Source organism: Papaver somniferum, chromosome 6, assembly GCF_003573695.1.
Source record: "Papaver somniferum cultivar HN1 chromosome 6, ASM357369v1, whole genome shotgun sequence".
NCBI classification, from domain to species: domain Eukaryota; kingdom Viridiplantae; phylum Streptophyta; class Magnoliopsida; order Ranunculales; family Papaveraceae; genus Papaver; species Papaver somniferum.
In genome coordinates, this window is record NC_039363.1 from 107,905,744 (window position 1) to 107,924,371 (window position 18,628).

The following is an 18,628-nucleotide window of genomic DNA, read 5'->3' on the forward strand; positions in this document are numbered from 1 at the left end:
AATACCTAGCCTCCTTCAACCTCTCGCTCAAAGTTAATCTATTTAGGACTAGACCTGAGCAAGGACTTATAGCTTTTTCAGTTTTATTTAGATTAAATATTGTAGTTATTTATTTTTAGTTAGGTTTTTGCTTTTGTGCAATTCTCTCCTTCCCATTTTGTGGGACTCCATCCTTTCCTGTTCATGAGATTCTTTGAAATTATGTTCAAGATTCGCTGATTCAGGTTCGCGTATTGTGGAGATTGACAAGGGTTTTTCCCGATTACACTCCGCAATATGAAAAAATAGTTATATATAATTCCTTACACCATACTTTTCTCTACCCTCCAAAGAATAATTTGGTACGATTTTCTTGATATCTTGATCTTTCTATTTTATATTTACTTGCTTATAAGAGTCGAAAATTGTATAAAAATGAGCACAATATGAGAAGTCTATCACCACTTACCATTTTTGAAAATCAACCGTTGAAAATACATGGTTGAAATTAAGATCAGTAGATGTTAAGGTTTGATATTCTAATTGTGCTCATTTTTTTTTATATCTAAAATTTAACAAGAAAAATGTATCATCAAAATATTAGTTTCAAATTCATTGGTGTTTGAGCTCAATAGAAAAATTGGTGGAAACATTATAGATAGTGTACAAATAAGATTGTCCACGGATCCCCTCTATAATTTATCCGACTACCTATAAAAGGTATTGCAAATTTACACCTATTTTTTTAATTTCCAAATAATATAAATATTAAAAAAAAAGTCACAAAGAATGATTGAAAAAGAAAATATGTATGAACTTGAACAATATCAAAAAGAATTTTTCTTTTTTACAAACGATATCAATTTTGTAATGAAATTGGAATCTCTACAAGGCAATATCAATCATGCTGGCAAACAAGCTTTCCACCATCCGCGTTTCCATCTCTGCGGCATTAAGCGCTTTTGTGGTGGCCATAGATCGTTGCGGATTACTCTTCTTGTCATTTACATAAGATTGGATTTGGGGCTTCTTAAGAGGACATGCACTTGCAGATAGAGGAAGAATGGGGATGTTTTCACAATTGCAAATTTCAATCATATAACCATCTGGATCATGGAAGAAGAGTTGATCAACGAAAACGCCACCCTCTTCAACGAGAGCAGTTTCGTACTTCATCCCCATTTCTCCTAGTCTCTTCTTTACAAGTTCAACGTCTGTACACTGTAAATATTTGACAAAGAAAATTGAGTAAGTAATTAGTCTTTCTCGTTTAAACATATAAATAATATTTGGAGCTATCTTTGTCAGACCATAGGCGATCTTCATGACCACTTCATGGATACAACACAAATAATACATGTTGCCCATTATTAGCAATTAATATGTTACATGTTCCCCACTATTTGGAATTAATAGTATGTACTTCTGAAGAAAAGGACTTACTTGGAAAGAAATGTGGTTATCTTTAGGGTTGATTTTTGCTGGCATTTGTTGGACATCATTAATTGAATTACATTGTAACAAGTGAATCCCAATTCCATAGCTGAATAACCTGTAAAATCCCAATCATTTCATTAGACCAAAACTATAGTCCAAGTATATTTGTTATACCAAAAATGATGGCAAATTATATTATGACTTACCATGCTCCTTCAAATTGGAAAGAAGAAGGTCTTTTAATGAGAACAAAACCAAGAACATCTTGATAAAACTTAGCTGATTCTGTAACTGACTTACAAATGTATGATACATGGTTTAGAGATAACAATGGCAAAGCAGAATTGCTTACATTTTCTTCTTGCAAAACTCCCATTGTCTCAAACTAATTAAATAAACAAACTTTGATAAAAGAATATAAAGAATTTCTCAAAATTAAAGCACTCTGTCTTTCTAAATCCTCTTGAAAACTAAATTTCTCTTTTCTACCTTTCAGGCTTTAGCTCTTAGCTCTATATGTTTTTTGATGCAGGGACGGACTCAGAAAAGATAAATTTCCTTTTAAGGTCCGGGCTAGAAGTCTTGATTGAGCAAAAAAAAAAAAAAATTGACTTGTGGACTGGGAAACCTACCCGGACTAAAACTCCCTTTTAGCCTAGCTATAGGTCCGTCATTGGTTTGACGTGAAATGAGGATGAGTCGAAGGAACTCTATTTATAGCCAAACTTTAGATTCACCCCTTGTTTGAAAAGGATCTACTGTATGCAAGAGCTGCCTTCAAAGACCTTTGACTTTAGTCTCCTTATCAGAAGATGACAAGGGCTTACGTTCGCAAGAGGAGCATTTTATAATATTCCCACTCCACAAAGGATGCAACTTGGAAAAGGTAAAAATTTAAGAAAGTCAGCTTCTCAACCGGCCTGCACAAAGTGTTGTGCGAGCAACTTGCATCTCTTTTTTTTTTATTAAGGCCGCGCGGAGCTGGCCCCTATTATGCGCTGGATGATTGTTTGTTTGTTTGTTTCACATGCGAGGAAGCAGTCCTAGTGATGACTAAGCGCTGACTGTACACATGCAGCATGATACACATTGTATCAGCTAGGGCCGGACTGATGTTGATCTAAATCGTTCTGGTCGGTCATGCACGATTGATGAGCTGGACCCACCTACTGAGTTGTGGATCCTCCTGGCTTATTTGAGGGAATCTGGTATCTTATCCTTCTATTTTCTGTCCAGCAAGATCCAGATCATTCGTTCTACTTCTTTGTAAGTACAGTTAAAATGTTACTTTTTCTTTCTTTCATAGGATACAAGTTTCAACGACCTATAACTGTAGAATTGGTTTGCCGTTCGCAGCCGAAGAAAAGACACGTAATCGCCTTGAGCCGCACGATAACTGGGCGTCATAACTTCCACTGGCATTATTATGTCCGGTATAGATTAATAGTTCACTGTTCTCGTATAAATGATGGCTTTTAAGCAAATGATTAGACAACAATAAGTATTACTGTGACGAAATAGCCGAAACATATAAACTGAAAACATCATGCATACAAACTGAAAACGAGACAAGAACATTAAGTTCAACTTACATGAGTTGATGCATGCGAATGATAATTAAAGTCAAGAATCGCGATGCGTGACTAATACAGCATCTTATCAACTCAATGAGATCCGATAAACTACTTCGAGGAAAAAAATCTCATGAAGAAAAAGATCTGTTTTAAAATTTTACGAAGAAAACATGAATCGAGAAATATCAGTAGTAATGGAATGAAATGAAGTTAAACGTGACAAATATCCACTGTCGAGGAAGCTGGAATAAGTGTTGATATTACGACCTAGCTATCATCTGTTAGCATTTTTATTATTCACAAAAAACCACCGAAACTAATCAACTTAGTATTTTACGAACATAACCAAGGATTAACGAGTTCAATTAAAAAATTCACATGCAAGCTTTTTCATTTTAATTAAGAATCAGGTATCACATGCTTTCTAGAGGTCTTACAATTGAAAAACACTCTTTCAGCAGGTAAAACTAATAGTAGTACAACATATCTGGATTACAAAACAAAATATGAAATTGGTAAGCCTTAAAATGAGGACTAGTTTATGGTCTAATATGACGATGTACCATTAATTACAAATTATTCTCTTCTTAAACAAATGATTAAGCTTATTGATTCTAGATCTAAGCATTATACGCCAAACATAGCAGGTTGAGTTATGTAGCTCTCGATGTTTCTTCTTAATTAATCATATTTTATTTAATATTTTGCAAATTGTCTAAGGTGGTCTGCTTTATAATGTGCAAGGAAGGAAATGTTGCAACACAGTGTGTTGAAGTATCAGTTCCAACAAAATTGATGATGATATATCTTTAACCTTTCCCACTTTGTCAAAGAAAAATAAGCTTTCTTACTCATGTTGAGATCTTACGTTCTTCTTTTTTTTTCTCAGAGGAGAGTCTTTTGAATTACGGAAAAGGTACATTCAGAAGCATGATTGAATTAGTAAACGCCAACAAATTAGTCTTTGGCTAATGTGGACAAGGGAACTGGTTAATCAAGGGTCCCAACCAAGAAAATAAAAGAAAAAAATGTCTTTGCGTGCTGAAAACATACGTAATATTACCATCACATTAGATGTGTTGGGGTTTGCTTTGCGCGCGGCAAAATGAGTTCCGGCGGTCCGGCTGATCTCTTGAAACACTCTAAGAGACGAATTTGCTACAAAATCATTGTCCCATTAGAATTCTCAAATGAGAAAGTTTTTTAATAAAATATCATAAGCAATAAACTAATTAAAAAAAACTTTCACATTTGATACGACTATGCTATAAGTATTTTCTGCATTTTATCTAATATTCATACGTTTCAAATGGGGTGTTTTCGAATTCCTATGAAGATTACTAAGAAAATGAACGACATTCAAAGAGATTTTTGGTAGAGTAAGGATTCCAATTCTAAAGGTATTTATATAAAATTTTATGCTTTTCTCGTAAACCAATTACACGAGGAGGACTAAGATTTAGAGATACCGATGAGGCCAGCCTTGCGATGCTTTCTAAGGTGGCTTGGAGACTATTTGATGAACCTGGTGCTTTATGGGAAAAAGACCTTAAGGCCAAATATTTCCCAAAATGTTCTGCCTTTGATGCAAAGCCGACTAAGACGGGTTTTTGGATTTGGTCTTGTATTAAGAAAGGTCTAACTCTAGTTAGACAACACTCAATTTGGAAAGTTGGTGATGGTTGTTCCCTTGATATAAGAAATGATCGGTGGATCCCAGGCTTAGAGGATAAAATAGCGGACATTTGTCCAAATTTTGATTCTGAACTTTCCGTGGTATTTGATTTGATGGTTCGACTTTGGGTTGGAATGTTGATTTGGTTAATAATTCTTTTCCTTTGTGGCAAGTAAGATTCTTAATATTAGATATCTCTGCTCTCATCAGGGGATCTTATATAAAGATAAACTGCGATGAAAACTTGAAAAAAATGGAATGTTTACAGTTAAAAGCCTTTATGCCAAACAGTTGGATCCTAGAAATGTGAATGTTAACACTGTCGGTAGGAAAAAATTCTGGGGAAAAATCTTTGGAATCTCAATGTTTCGCAAAGAATTAAACTTTTTCTTTGGAAATGCCTAAACAATTCTCTTGCAACAAGGCAAAACTTGTCGTTTAATTGATGGGGATTGATTCTTCCCGTCCCTTCCGTGGTTTTGCTGTGGAGTCTTTGACTCATATTTTCTTTGATTGTTCTTTTGCCAAATCGGTTTGGGCTCTACCCCTGTGCCTAATATTGCCAATGTGCATAGTAGTGACTCTTTTTTAGATTACTATAATGAATGGATTAAAGATGATACCTCTACTCTGTTTTTAGAAATAGCTTCAAAAAAAGTTTGGTTTATATGGAAAGAGAGATGTGATAGGCTTTTCTCTAATAAAAGTAGCACTAGTATAAGTTTGTCTATACAAATTCAGAGTTACATCCAGTTTTGGTCTCCCTCTAGGATTGCTGTAAATGTATCGCGGCTATGATTATTCTAAGTACTAGGTTGCTTTTACCTAATAGACAGTGGACTAGTCCTTTGGGTGATTCGTCTAAGATAAACGTGGATGGTGCGTGGATTTCAAGTAATACAAATGCAGGATATGGGTTGTTATCTGGAATGCGCTGGGATACCAAGGAGCACGGGGAGGAAGTTGTATGGATACGTCTGCTGAAGAGGTCGAAGCTCTAGCTGTTTTTATAGAACATGCAAACACTTCAGCGGATCTGCTCGCAAAAGAGGCTAGATCTTCCAGGTTTACTCAACAAACATGGATTCATGTTCCATCTGTTATTAGACATTTATCTTGTATTAGAACAAGCTAATGTAATTTCTCGTGTTTCTGTACCAGAATCTCTGGATTTTACTACTGTAACATCATGTAACCTTAACATTTTGGTTTAGTTTTGAATGAATGTTCTCTTTTTACAAGAAAAAAACCATTTAATTCAAAACTTCCGAACTTGCATTTGTGGCCAAGCTAGCCCATTTTAGGTTGATAATTTTTCACCTGACTGGCTGGCTCCCAACTTTAACAATTTTGAAAATTTAGATTCTAAAATCAATTTATATTAAATTGTTAAACCTTGAAAAAAATTTAACTCCACATAATAAGATTTCTAGCTCCGTCCACCACTGACTGTCATTCTCTCCTGAAAAGTTTTGGTTCTCTCACACACACATATATATATATATATGTCAAAACAGAGTGATTACAACAACTACACATAATAAGGATCAATTAAGATCCACCAATCAAGCCAACTAAAACAAGCCTACTATATATACAATCAATTTGTAATAATTTAAATATACTGAAAATATGATACGATATGTTTTCCTTTACACCCCCTCAATCAGAACATGGAGAATCCATCAGTAATAGCTTGGACGATAAATATTGATGCCGAGCTTTAGCAAGACCTTTAGTGAAGATATCTGCTATTTGATGGCACATAGAGATGTACAAGACCTTTAAATTTCCACGAGCAACTCTTTCACGAACAAAATGATATATCTGAATATATTTGGAGTGTGAGTTGTCAGGATTTGCTTAGGGAATCACTAACAACCGCGGAATAACGGATCTTGAGATATTATGATGAATAATAAGTAAACCAAGCACAAGCAACTATAATAATACGAGAAAGATAAATCAACTCACAAGACACAAGATTTATAGTGGTTCGACCAATACATACAACTTGTATATATTATCTACGTCCACTTTGAGCCGCACCAACTCAAATCCAGTATGAAGAAAAACGATTACAATGTCGTGTGAATCCCAGCAAACCCTTGGTTACACCGCAACTTGTATATATTGTAATACCATAGCTCCCTTCTTCACTTTCCAATTGTGTTTCGTAAGCACAACTTTACAGTCATCATCACAAACTTGGCTCACAGAAACCAAGTTCTTCTTCAAATTTGGAACGTGTCGTACATCCTTCAATTTCCATGTCGAACCGTTGACTTTCAAGATCACATCACCCAAACCAATGATGTCGCATGCTTCACCGTCACCTAAGAATACTTGGCCATAATATCCTTCTTTATCAGAGATCATAATACTCTTATCACCCGTTGCATGGAAAGAAGCTCCCGAGTCTATAATCCAAGACTCATCTTGCTTGTCCTCAGAGAGTAGTAGAAAACCTTCCGTAATCACCTTCTTGTTATCAACAAGGACCTTCACCGGTTCCGCAGCTGCAACTACGTTGACCTCTTCTTGATTACCTTTGTTTCCACCATTATTAGCACCTTTGTTTTCCGGACAATCGCGCTTAAGTTTCCTACTTTATTACACGCCGAACACTCAACAACACCTCTAGTCCGAGATTGAGATCTCCCCTTAGACTTTCCTCTATACTTCCATCTAGATTTGTTGTTGATGTTCCGATTTGAACTCCTGCCTCTGTCTTCTTCTTGCATACTTAAGGCCGAGCTTGAAGTACTAGAACCGTAACCTTGTTCTATTATTCTCTCCTCTTCAGCAATTAACCTTTGTTGCACATCATCAAGCTTCAACTTCTCGCTCCCTGTGAAATTGCTAATGGTTGTCCTTGCAGTCTCCTAACTCTTTGGTGATGACGAAAACAACCGTAAAGCTTGAACTTCATCATCAAAAGTAATACTAACTTTTCAAAGTTGAGAAATAATTGATTTAAACTTCCCAAGATGTGCTGAAATCACTTCGCCTTCTTGCATCTTCAGATTAAATAGTTGTTCACACAACATAATCTTCCCTGAGGCTGATGACTTTTGATACAACTTTTCAATTTTATCCATAAGATCCTTCGTACTAGTTTCCTCTTGTACGTTATTGTATAATTCCTTCGTTATACATCTACGGATCACGGCTACACACTTGCGATCAAGAGTTGTCCATTCATCGTCTTTGCGTGCTCCCTTTTTCGCAACTCCACCAATGGATCAGCAAGGTCTTTATCATATAGGTAATCTTCCATATGAGACTTCCAAAATGCAAAGTTCTTCCCATTAAAAACTTTAACCCTAGCTACCATACTTTCGTTATTATCACCCATAACTTCCACTCCAATCGTACTACGGTAAACCCTAAAGCTCTAACCCGAGCTCTGATACCATTTATCAGGATTTGCTTATGGAATCACTGACAATCGCGGAATAATGGATCTTGAGATATTATGATGAATAATAAGTAAACCAAACACAAGCAACTATAATAATACGAGAAAGATAAATCAACTCACAAGACATAAGATTTATAGTGGTTCGACCAATACATACAGCTTGTATATATTGTCTACGTCCACTTTGAGCCGCACCAACTCAAATCCACTATGAATAAAAACGATTACAACTTCGTGTGAATCCCAGCAAACCCTTGGTTACACCGCAACAATTACCCGAGACGATAACCTTGTCTCTTGTTCCTCACAACTAAACCCTAACTTTTTACCCTAAAAGCTATACAAGAAAGAACTCTCTTTTCTCTCTAAAACAATTTTCTTCACAATACAATTCTACAAGGTCTAATTACCTATTTATACAGGTTACAAACTTGGCCACCAAGAATCCTAGCCTGTTTAGGAAACCCCTTCCCTAAATAACCATGGCTAACTTTAGGAAATAATAATTAGTCTTCAATAACTAACATGAGTGAATGATGGGATTCATTCCGAGATATGTGACACTGATGTTGTCACAATAAAGGGCATGAGGTAAGGAGGAGAATATCATCAAATCTCATAATAGTTATTGAATCCAAGCAATTTCAGCAGCATCTAGAGTCGTTGATCTATATTCAGCTTTCGAACTCGAGTAGATACCGATAGTTGTGTTTTAGACGACCATGAAAATAAGTTATATCCCAAAAATACACAACTGCCAGTAGTAGAGTAACGAGTATATGGATTTCCACCCCAATCAGCATCGTTAAAATCTCTCGAACCTAAAAAATACAGTTGGAAGTAAAATGCAACCACGACCAAGAGTTCCGTTTAGGTATCGTAAAATACGAAGATGAACATCAGTAGGAGAATGCATAAACTGACCAACTTGGTTAACAGAATAACATATATCGGGTCTAGTCATCATTAGATATTGTAAAGATCCTATAATACTACGATATATATAGTAATATTATCAATCAAAGCACCACTAAAACCAGATAATTTACCACCTGAAGATGAAGGCGTTGAAACAGGTTTAGAGCAAATTAAATCAAATCGATCAAACAAAGCAAAAGCGTAAAGGGTTTAGCTTAACATAATATCAGATGGAGTTTTAGTTGCTTCCATTCCTAGAAAATAATGAATGTTTCTTAAGCCATTCATTGCAAATTGAGTTTTAAATGCATCATTAATGGAAGATAGGCAAGGATCATATCCAATGAATAAAATACTATAAACATATAAAATAAGAATGAGAATACCCATAGAGGATTTACGAACAAATAGAGAATGACCAAAGCTTGATGATTTGAAACCTAATTCAGTTAAATAAGAGGTGAAGCGAGTGAACCAAGAATGGGGAGCTCATAAAGATCTTTGTGTATCTTAATCAAATGATTAGGAAAAGCTTGATCAACAAATCCAAGTGGTTGTAACATTTAAAACTATTTTTTAAGATAACCATGAAGAAAGGAGTTTTTGACATCAGTTTGTCGAATAGACAAAGACTTAGAGACGTCAAGGTCTATAACAATACGAATGGTAACCAGACGAACAACTGGACTGAAAGTATCCTCATAATCTAAGCCATACTGTTGAGAGTACCCTTTAGCAACTAACCGGAGTTTCTAGCGGTCGGTTAAGCCATTAGATTTTTGTTTGATACTATAGACCCATTTACAAACAACAAGATTCATATTTGGTTGTTTAGGAATAAGAAACCAGGTTTTATTACTAAAGTTGCACTGAACTCGTTCACCATAACATCTAACCACTTATGATCTTTATTTTCACTTGTAAAAGACGTTGGTTCAGCTGGTATTGAAGAAATAGTAGATAAAAGAGCATTTGAAACGAGATATTTAGTTACAAGAATAATTGTACGTTTGACTATACTAGCTTTAGCACGAGTTTCCATGGTGTGAGAATTTATTAACATCATTGACGAAGAGCTCGGTACTATCGCTAGCGAAGTAGATGGTTAAATATCATTGTTAAGGCAGTAAGAGAATCTACCCTAACTGTCTGTTCTAATAGTTGTGTTATTGGTTCAATATTGGTTGCATCAACAGAAGTTGTTGGCACATGTGATTGACTAGATGAGAACGAGTCTCCATTATGTGATGATTCCTACGAAGGGGGGGAATCTGAACAGAGAGGATGGTGAAGTGTGTGGAAGAAAATTACAACCAGTGAAAGAAAAAGTAATGAAGAATGACATGGTTTTAAGTTGAAGTATAGGTTCAGGGACCGAAATCATTTGAAAACACTGTTGGTAGGATGGTCAAGGACTAGATTAGGAAATCTAGTTGGTTAAGGAAACCAAGTACTTGTGTCCTAAGTATAGAATCTTAAGAGGTTTGTCTCTTAGAGCTAAGTTAGGAAACCCTATACTTGTAGGAAAGTAATCCTTGTTAAGGAATGTGTCCATTCCTATTGATGTGTATAAATATCCATAGAGAGAACTAGAAAAAACACACCAGAACTAGAAAGAGTTCTCGTCTTCTCTGCTTGAGCTTTGTATATTCCAACATATACGGTGATATATAAAAATTGTTATTCCTTCCCGAGGATTGAACCTCTTGAAATACTTGTTCTTCTTGTGTGTGTGATTGTGTTCTTGGCGATGTTGAGCTACCTCGTAGTAGTGCAAACCTAAACGCTTCCGTAGGTTTTGGCGCAACAATTGGTATCAGAGCAAGAAGACGCTCTTGGATACGGGTACTCAGATTGAAGTTGAAGTGAAGGTATTTTTCTGAAGATTGATTGAGGTAATACAAATCTCAAAGGTTCTGTTTTTTATCTATATTTGGTTGTTTATGAATAATGGTTGACGGGGACGAAGATCCGGAAAATCCTTTAGGAGAACATTCGGATTCCACAAATAAAGATAAAGAAACAAAAGAAGAAATACTTCATTCACATAGATCACAACTCAAGGTAGAAAAGTTTACAGGAACCAATAACTTTGGTTTATGGAGAACGGACGTAATGGATGCTCTTGTTCATCTTTACCTAGAAGAAGCTCTATAAGGTCAGACAGTGGAGATGTCTGAAAAGCAGTGGAACAAGATGAATAAATTATGTCTTGCTTCGATACGAGGGTGTTTAGCAACTACAGTAAGAGTTAATTATCATCACGAGACTTTAGCTAAGGATCTCTTGGAAAAGCTATAGAAGGAATACCTTGTGAAGAACGTGGCCAATAGGATACATCTTAAAAGGAATTATCGCTATAACATGAAGAGAGGTGCAACCCTAACCGAGCACCTATATTCATATAATAAACTTCTTGCTGAGTTGGTTAACTACGATGAGATAATCGACGACGAGGAACAAGCTTTGTGTCTGATAAACTCTCAACCTGAAAAGTATGAACCCGTGATTAAAGCATTAATGCACGGCAAGGATAAGATAACATACGCTGAGGTCACTACAACACTGCGTAGTGAGGAGTTCAGGAAGATGGACCGTGAAGACCTTGCAAGTGAAGCTAATAATGATGTGCTTCTTGCAAGAGGTCGTTCAACAAACAGGAGAAGGAAGACTGGTGGTTATGGTAAAGGTAGAGGACGTTCTAAGAGTAGAACGCGACTGCAGAAAGATGAGTGTGCTTGGTGCCATGACTTTGGTCATTGGGATAAGGATTGTACCAAGCGTAAGGCGACAGAAGGAGATAACGGTAATACCGAGGTGAACATTGCTAAAAGTAATAAAGAATCAGATGATGCTTCTGATTTCTCGCTAATTATGACACCATCAGCTTGTGCTATTACAGATGGTACATGGGTATTGGATAATGGAGCAACGTATAATATATGTCCATATCGGGACTGGTTCTCAAGGTTTGAAGAGCTTGATGGAGAAGTACGTATGGGAAACAATCATACCTGCAGGGTGATTGGGATTGGTAGTGTTCGTATCAAGATGCATGATGGTATGGTTAGAGAGCTGAAGGAGGTAAGATTTGTACCTGCCATAAATAAGAATCTGATTTCACTTGGAACTTTAGAAGCTAAGGGCTATAAGATAGTCGCTGAAAATGGTGTTCTAAAGGTAATATCTGGATCTATGGTAATCATGAAGGGCACACGTCATCATAACTTGTATTACTTGATTGGGAGTACAACAACAGGGGATGTGTCTATTTCTGAACACATCGAGAGAGCATCTACGGAGAAGACGAAGCTATGGCACATGAGACTTGCACATCCAGGTGAGAAGTCGTTGCATAGGTTGATTCAACAAGACTTGTTGAAAGGTGTTATTGCCTGCAAGTTAGCATTTTGTGAACATTGTGTTAAGGACAAGAAAACAAGAACAAGCTTTGGCACAGCTATCCACAATACTAGTGGAGTTCTTGACTATGTCCACTCAGATGTTTGGGGTCCTTCCAAGAATGCATCACTGGGAGGCAAACATTGGTTTGTGTCGTTCATTGATGATTATTCTAGGCGCGTATGGGTGTACACCATGAGGCATATGGATGAAGTCCTAGAAATCTTTGTAAGGTGGAAAAAGGCAACTGAGACTCAAATTGGAAGAAAGATCAAAGTACTACGTTCGGACAATGGTGGAGAGTACAAGAGTGATCCGTTATTGCAAGTATGTCAGGATGAGGGGATAAAGAGGCACTTCACATTTAAGAAGACACCGCAACAGAATGGGGTAGCTGAACGCATGAATCGTACTTTGCTGGAGAAGGTACGATGTATGTTATCTAATGCTGGATTAGGTAAGGCGTTTTGGGCTGAGGCAGTTACGCATGCGTGCTTCCTCATTAATAAGTTGCTATCAGATGCATTAGAAGGTAAAACTCATATGGAGAAGTGGTTTGGTAAACCAGCTTATGATTATGACTCAAATTCATATTTTTGGTTGTCCTACGTGGTATCATGTTAGTAAAAACAAGCTTGATAGTTGTGTTGTAAAAGTAATCTTTGTGGGTATGAAGAGTGGAGTAAAAGGGTTCAAGATTTGGAATCAGTTGAGAAGAAGATAGTCATGAGTAGAGATGTCACATTTGATGAGATGTCTATGGTAAAGTTTTGGGGTTCTCATCAGGTGGAGGACAGAAGCACCAGTCACTACAAGAAAAGTCACTTTTAGTGGTAAAATATTGTGTCACGAAAATCAATTTCTTCGTTGCAAAAAGAATTCAGCGGTGCAAAAAGTTTCATCACCTATAGCGAGTCGTTGAAAGTGTTCTGTGACGTCCTTAAGAAATCGTCACCGAATTTTTTGAATTAGCGACATAAGTCTTTTTGCCACCAAAACTCTCCTTTTGTGAGAAAATAAAATTGACACAGTTCACTAATTTTGTGATGAAGAATTTTGTCACTCTAGGAATTATTGGTGAGGAAAATATTTTATCACTTAAAATAGCTTTAGCCGTAAAATTTGTTCGTCTCGCAATATACTTATCGTGAAGAAACAAGTTCGTCACATAAAATTGTTTTAGCCGAGAAATTTGTTCGTATCAAAATATACTTATTGTGAAGAAACACATTCTTCACAAAAAATAGCGTTAGCCATGAAATTTGTTCGTCTCAAAATATACTTATAGTGAAGAAACAAAATCATCACATAAATAGTGTTAGCAGCGAAATTTGTTCGCCATAAAATACAGTTATAGTGAAGAAACAAATACTTCATCTAAATAGTTTTAGCCGCAAAATATTTTTATCTCTGAAGAAATAATGATTTAGCAGCAGGATAAATTTAATCATCTCTCAAAAATAAAAAATCAATAGCAAAATTCAGTCGTCTCTGAAAACTAGTAGAGTGATCAATTAGGATTGTCTCTGTATGGTTATTTCAATAGCGAATCTCATCGTCTCCGAAACAATTTTACCTGCAAATATAATAGTCTCCAAAAAAAGTTCACTGCCTCACCATAACTATTTTCTCATCGAACCATCATCAAACCAAACTCATCACCATTTTTTTTTGGTGACTAGCCTAGATTTAATATAAAAAAAAATATAAATTATAAATTGAATAAAAAATAATTGCCATTAAAATAAATTGTTTAGATAAAATCCAAACTAGAAAAATCCTGATAATTAAACTCTACCAATAAATAAACATCATTACTAGAAAAGAGAAAAAAAATACTAAGACTAAAACATTAATGTTGTTCAGTTCCATTAGCGGTAATATTGTTCAACCCCAGAGAACGCATCATCATATCCTGCATGTTTCTTATGACCTTTTCGCTGTCTTCCTTCATATTTTTGAAGGCCTCATTCTGGGCGCGTATTTGCTCTTCCTGAGCTTGAATTCTATCAGCCTGCGCTTGCAGCATTTCATGAATTCCTTCATTGTTAGAAACAGTGGTCGCAGAACGACGTCGTCTTTGCTTTTTCTTTAAAACCTGAGCACATACTTCTGCCTCTGTGGGTGGTGTAGCTCCCGCTTCGCTGCCTTGTTGCATTATCTCATTCATCGTCTCCTATATAGAGATGCATGATAGAGAGAATAATTAGCAACTACACCAGAATGTCAAACCAGTAGTTTAATTCTAGTGATATAAAATTGTATAAGTAAGAAATTACAAAAACTTATTGGGTGTGGTGTGTTTCTGAATCCTATTGGTTTAGACATATACAACACAAACTGTAACATTAATACTGTCTATACTCACCCATTTGATGCGAGCTTCATCAGAGATCCAAAGAACTTCGCCCGTTTCTTTATTGGTAGATGTATGGGTGTCATAGAATGTTTGAATGTCTCCTTCCTCGAATCCATCTTTCCGTTTCTGTTTTACACAGGAAATAAAAAACAAGTGAGTTGATGCTGCAACAGAAAAAGAGTAAACACTAGACAATCACATTCCATATTCCATCCTAAGCTTCTAAAGGACTTAAAAAATTTATACATCTGCACAAACATCACTGTAAGAGAAAATCATATTCTTATTCATAAAGGAACATACCTCCGCCCTATGGACCACATGTGACTTAGAACCTCCACAATGGTTGAACGGAACAAATTCTCTAGATTTTGCACCTGATGCAGAGCGCTTCTGCAAATTTTAAATAAAGAAAAAGCAAATTAACAACTTACATAAAGACAATTAAAAACATGTTCCAAAAGAATAAGATGATAAAGACAATACCAAAGAAGAAGATGATAAAGACAATACCTTGAAACTTTCACTGGAAAACACAGGGTCGCACAACCAGTCCCAATCTTCTAGCGACACGGTCTTATACGGATTTTTCTTGGCCTCTTCATAAGTTCCAGCTTCTAAGGACAAATTAAAATGGATTGACATTTTATTCCTACGATTTGAGTACTTTGCGCCCATAGATTTCATTAAGAATTCCTTCACCAACGGCAAAGAAGTGTCCAAGATGAATTTATTCTGCAAAAAAACTTTATTATTATTCACCTATTAATTCTAACTGAAGTATTCTTAACAGAAGTGCATTACCTTGAGTCTTTCAATCAACGCATCTCTCTCGCGCAGAGGTATTTTGGTCCATGACTTATATTGTAACAGGGCAAGCGAGCGAACAATCACCCCACACTCGCTTGCGAGTGGATTGGCGTTTTCACAGTACGGCTTTCCTTATAATTCAGAGAAGTTTACAGAAAGCTTCCCTTTGTTAGCTGCAATCAATGCATCCAGCTTCAGCCCTCGTGTCGGGCCCCTCACGTTCCTTGATGTTGTTGTTGTGTCTACAAATGTGAAAAAGATCAATTTTATGGGAAGGTAATAAAGATAATGTGAATACTACAAAAGTGATACTCTACATGTATTTTATAACAAGGCATATTATGCAAAAGTGAGAGCAGTAAACACTAAAGTGATTAACAAGATGAAAAAAAATTTGTTGTTCAACTTAGTTTTCAGACTCCAAGTAACAGAAAGAACTTTCAAACACTACTGCTATCAGTTAGAGAAGGAAGGGGCCAAGTAAGCTACCAAATCGACCTACTGACACATATACAAGGTGATCTGAGTTATTGAAAAACGAGAAAACCTTAAATAATCATATTTTGTGAGTGTTGCATTAACCTAGATAAAAAAGGTTATAAATTGCAGACCTAAATTATGTTCTGTGATTGTTGCTGACTTAAAAGTGCTTAATGCTAATTTTAACTGTTTAAGTTACCAACTCAATTAAATAACGCTAACAAAGTCTCAGCTAGCACACAAAATTGTGAAGTCAATCAAGTTCCATACATAAGTATAAAAGGGATCAAAAATTACCCATCTAACTGTGGAGATTAATGAAGTAAAAGTCCAAAAAGAAGAGAAAGGGGAGAAGTAACAGGTACCCTCAGAAGATGATGTTGTTGAATCTAGTTGTTCATTATTGTTCACCCTTTTTAACCTGGGAAATGAAACAACACCATGATTAAAAGAACAGCCAAGAAACCCAACTACAGAATCAGGAATTCATGTTTGGGTGGGTTAAAAAAAACAATGGAAAAATAACAGCACCAACTGAACATATTCAAACAACCTACTTATGGAGGAAAAAAGTACAGATTACGAGGTCCTGAGCTATATGAAGCGGTGACATTTGATTGCATTACGGTACTCAGTTATCGAGCAAAAATAGATAAATTACGGTACTCAAATACTGACTACCAAACTACACGAGAAATAGAAGAGGGATACTTTTAGGTCAATTTACATTAACAAAAAGAGAGATAAGCACAATGGATATTACGATTATTTGCTTATTCGTTGAGACAATTGATCAAACAATTAACTTACAGACTACTAAACAAGACAAAGTACAAAAATACAGCTTGTTCAGAAATACAAATTGATGAAACACTTTAAAATAATTTGAGAAAAACATCTTTATGTTCAATAAAACAATAGATCAAACAATTAACCTACTGAAATTAATGAAAGTTGATTGAAACAACTTTTGGTTCCATAGCACAAATAATCAAACATTAAATCTACAGAAATGCATAAAATAAAGTATACTTATAGGGATTGAGCACTGCAGTGATTACTTGAGATTTTAAATTTGGTAAAGGAATACAATTAAACAACAGAATACAAAGGGAACTCAAAGTCGCGGAACAAACCTTAAGCTAGAGTTCTGAAAATCCTTGAAGTTAGGATAACCAAGGGATAAAATCATCCTGGAGAACAAACAACTACAAAATTAGGGCTTTGCATATATGATTTAACATATAAAATTGAAGATTGACGTGAGATCTAGAAAAAAATTACCTTCAATTGGTATCTTGTGAGCAAAACTTGATAACTTTGGGACTGTATTTATAAGAGAGAAAATGGAAGATCAAGCGGGAAAAAATCCTGCCTAGCATTTTTTCCTTTTGATTTACATGGCGCCAAAAAGAATTGAAGATTACCCAAAATCGAAATAATTCGAGTTGGGATGCATATTTCTTTACACTTGTGGTTGGAATTTATTTTAAGTGGCCACTTTCAGGATAGGAGGCAGATGAAATACTCAAATACTCAACTTCTCAATCAAACGAAATTTGGACAAATTAGAGTGAAGTCTGAGAAAATTTTATGCATATGTAATGTTTTTGTTTTATTTATATATTATATGACCACATTTACGGTTGGTAGCCAATAAAGAACTCAACTTGTCGATAGAAATAAATTTGGATATATATCAGAGAGATCTTGGAAAAATTAAAGTGAGATTGTAGAATTACTCTAAGAAATAAGAAGATAACGAGGATATTTCAAACCGAGTTAACAAGTTTTTATCACACCGAAAAAATTTGGAGTTGGGATGTACGTTCTTGGGTTAAAAGATAAATTTTCGCACAGTACTACATTTATTCTTGTATTTAACTTTGAATTTGGCGTAAATTTCGAGTCACGAAGAAAAATTTAATTATAGATAATAGTGTTTTGGGTACATGTACAAGATATTTTTGAAATTGAGGCCATATAAACATATGTTTTAATATGTTCTTGCATATATGTTGAATAAAAAGGGGGATCACTTTTGTCAGTGATTCGAATTTGGCGACTGCAACCATAGAGGTTTTAATAATAAACAACCAAATTTAGCGATTTCCAACCATGATTCACCTTATCAAGTACCAATGTCATAACGGCCTCAAAACACAAGATCGATACAATGCGTCAATGATACCGAGTTACAACAACATAAAGTGATTTGATATATAAACAAACCAAGCATATTTGTGCAATCAAGGTTTGTCATCCTTTAGCAAACTGAAATTTGTGTATATTAAATGGTCGTTTTAGTTGTGGGAGGCCGATGGGAACACAACTTCTCGATCAGAAGAAACTGGAAAAATTAAAGTGAAACTGGAAAATTTATAACAAAATTGTAGGATCCCAAGGGTAGTCCTATTTTTATTTCAGACAGTAAAATATATTAAATTAAAACCCTAGTTTTTTCTACAATCCAGCGCGCCTTTGGCGCGTGAACATCCGATGATTTATCTGAAATTCCTGGAGGACCGCTATCTCTTAGAGAAAATGCATTTTGATACTAAGCAAATGAT

The 18,628-nt window shown here is 35.6% G+C and overlaps 1 protein-coding gene across 1 annotated transcript; it reads right to left on the reverse strand.

Annotated features, from left to right (window-relative positions):
* Positions 1-864: 864 nt before the first annotated feature.
* On the reverse strand, positions 865-1,792 carry LOC113291286. Its single transcript, XM_026540838.1, has 3 exons — positions 1,623-1,792; positions 1,423-1,531; positions 865-1,200 (listed from the first exon to the last, which is right to left on the reverse strand). The coding sequence occupies exons 1-3, from the start codon at positions 1,790-1,792 to the stop codon at positions 865-867; spliced, it is 615 nt and encodes a 204-aa protein (XP_026396623.1).
* Positions 1,793-18,628: the final 16,836 nt, after the last annotated feature.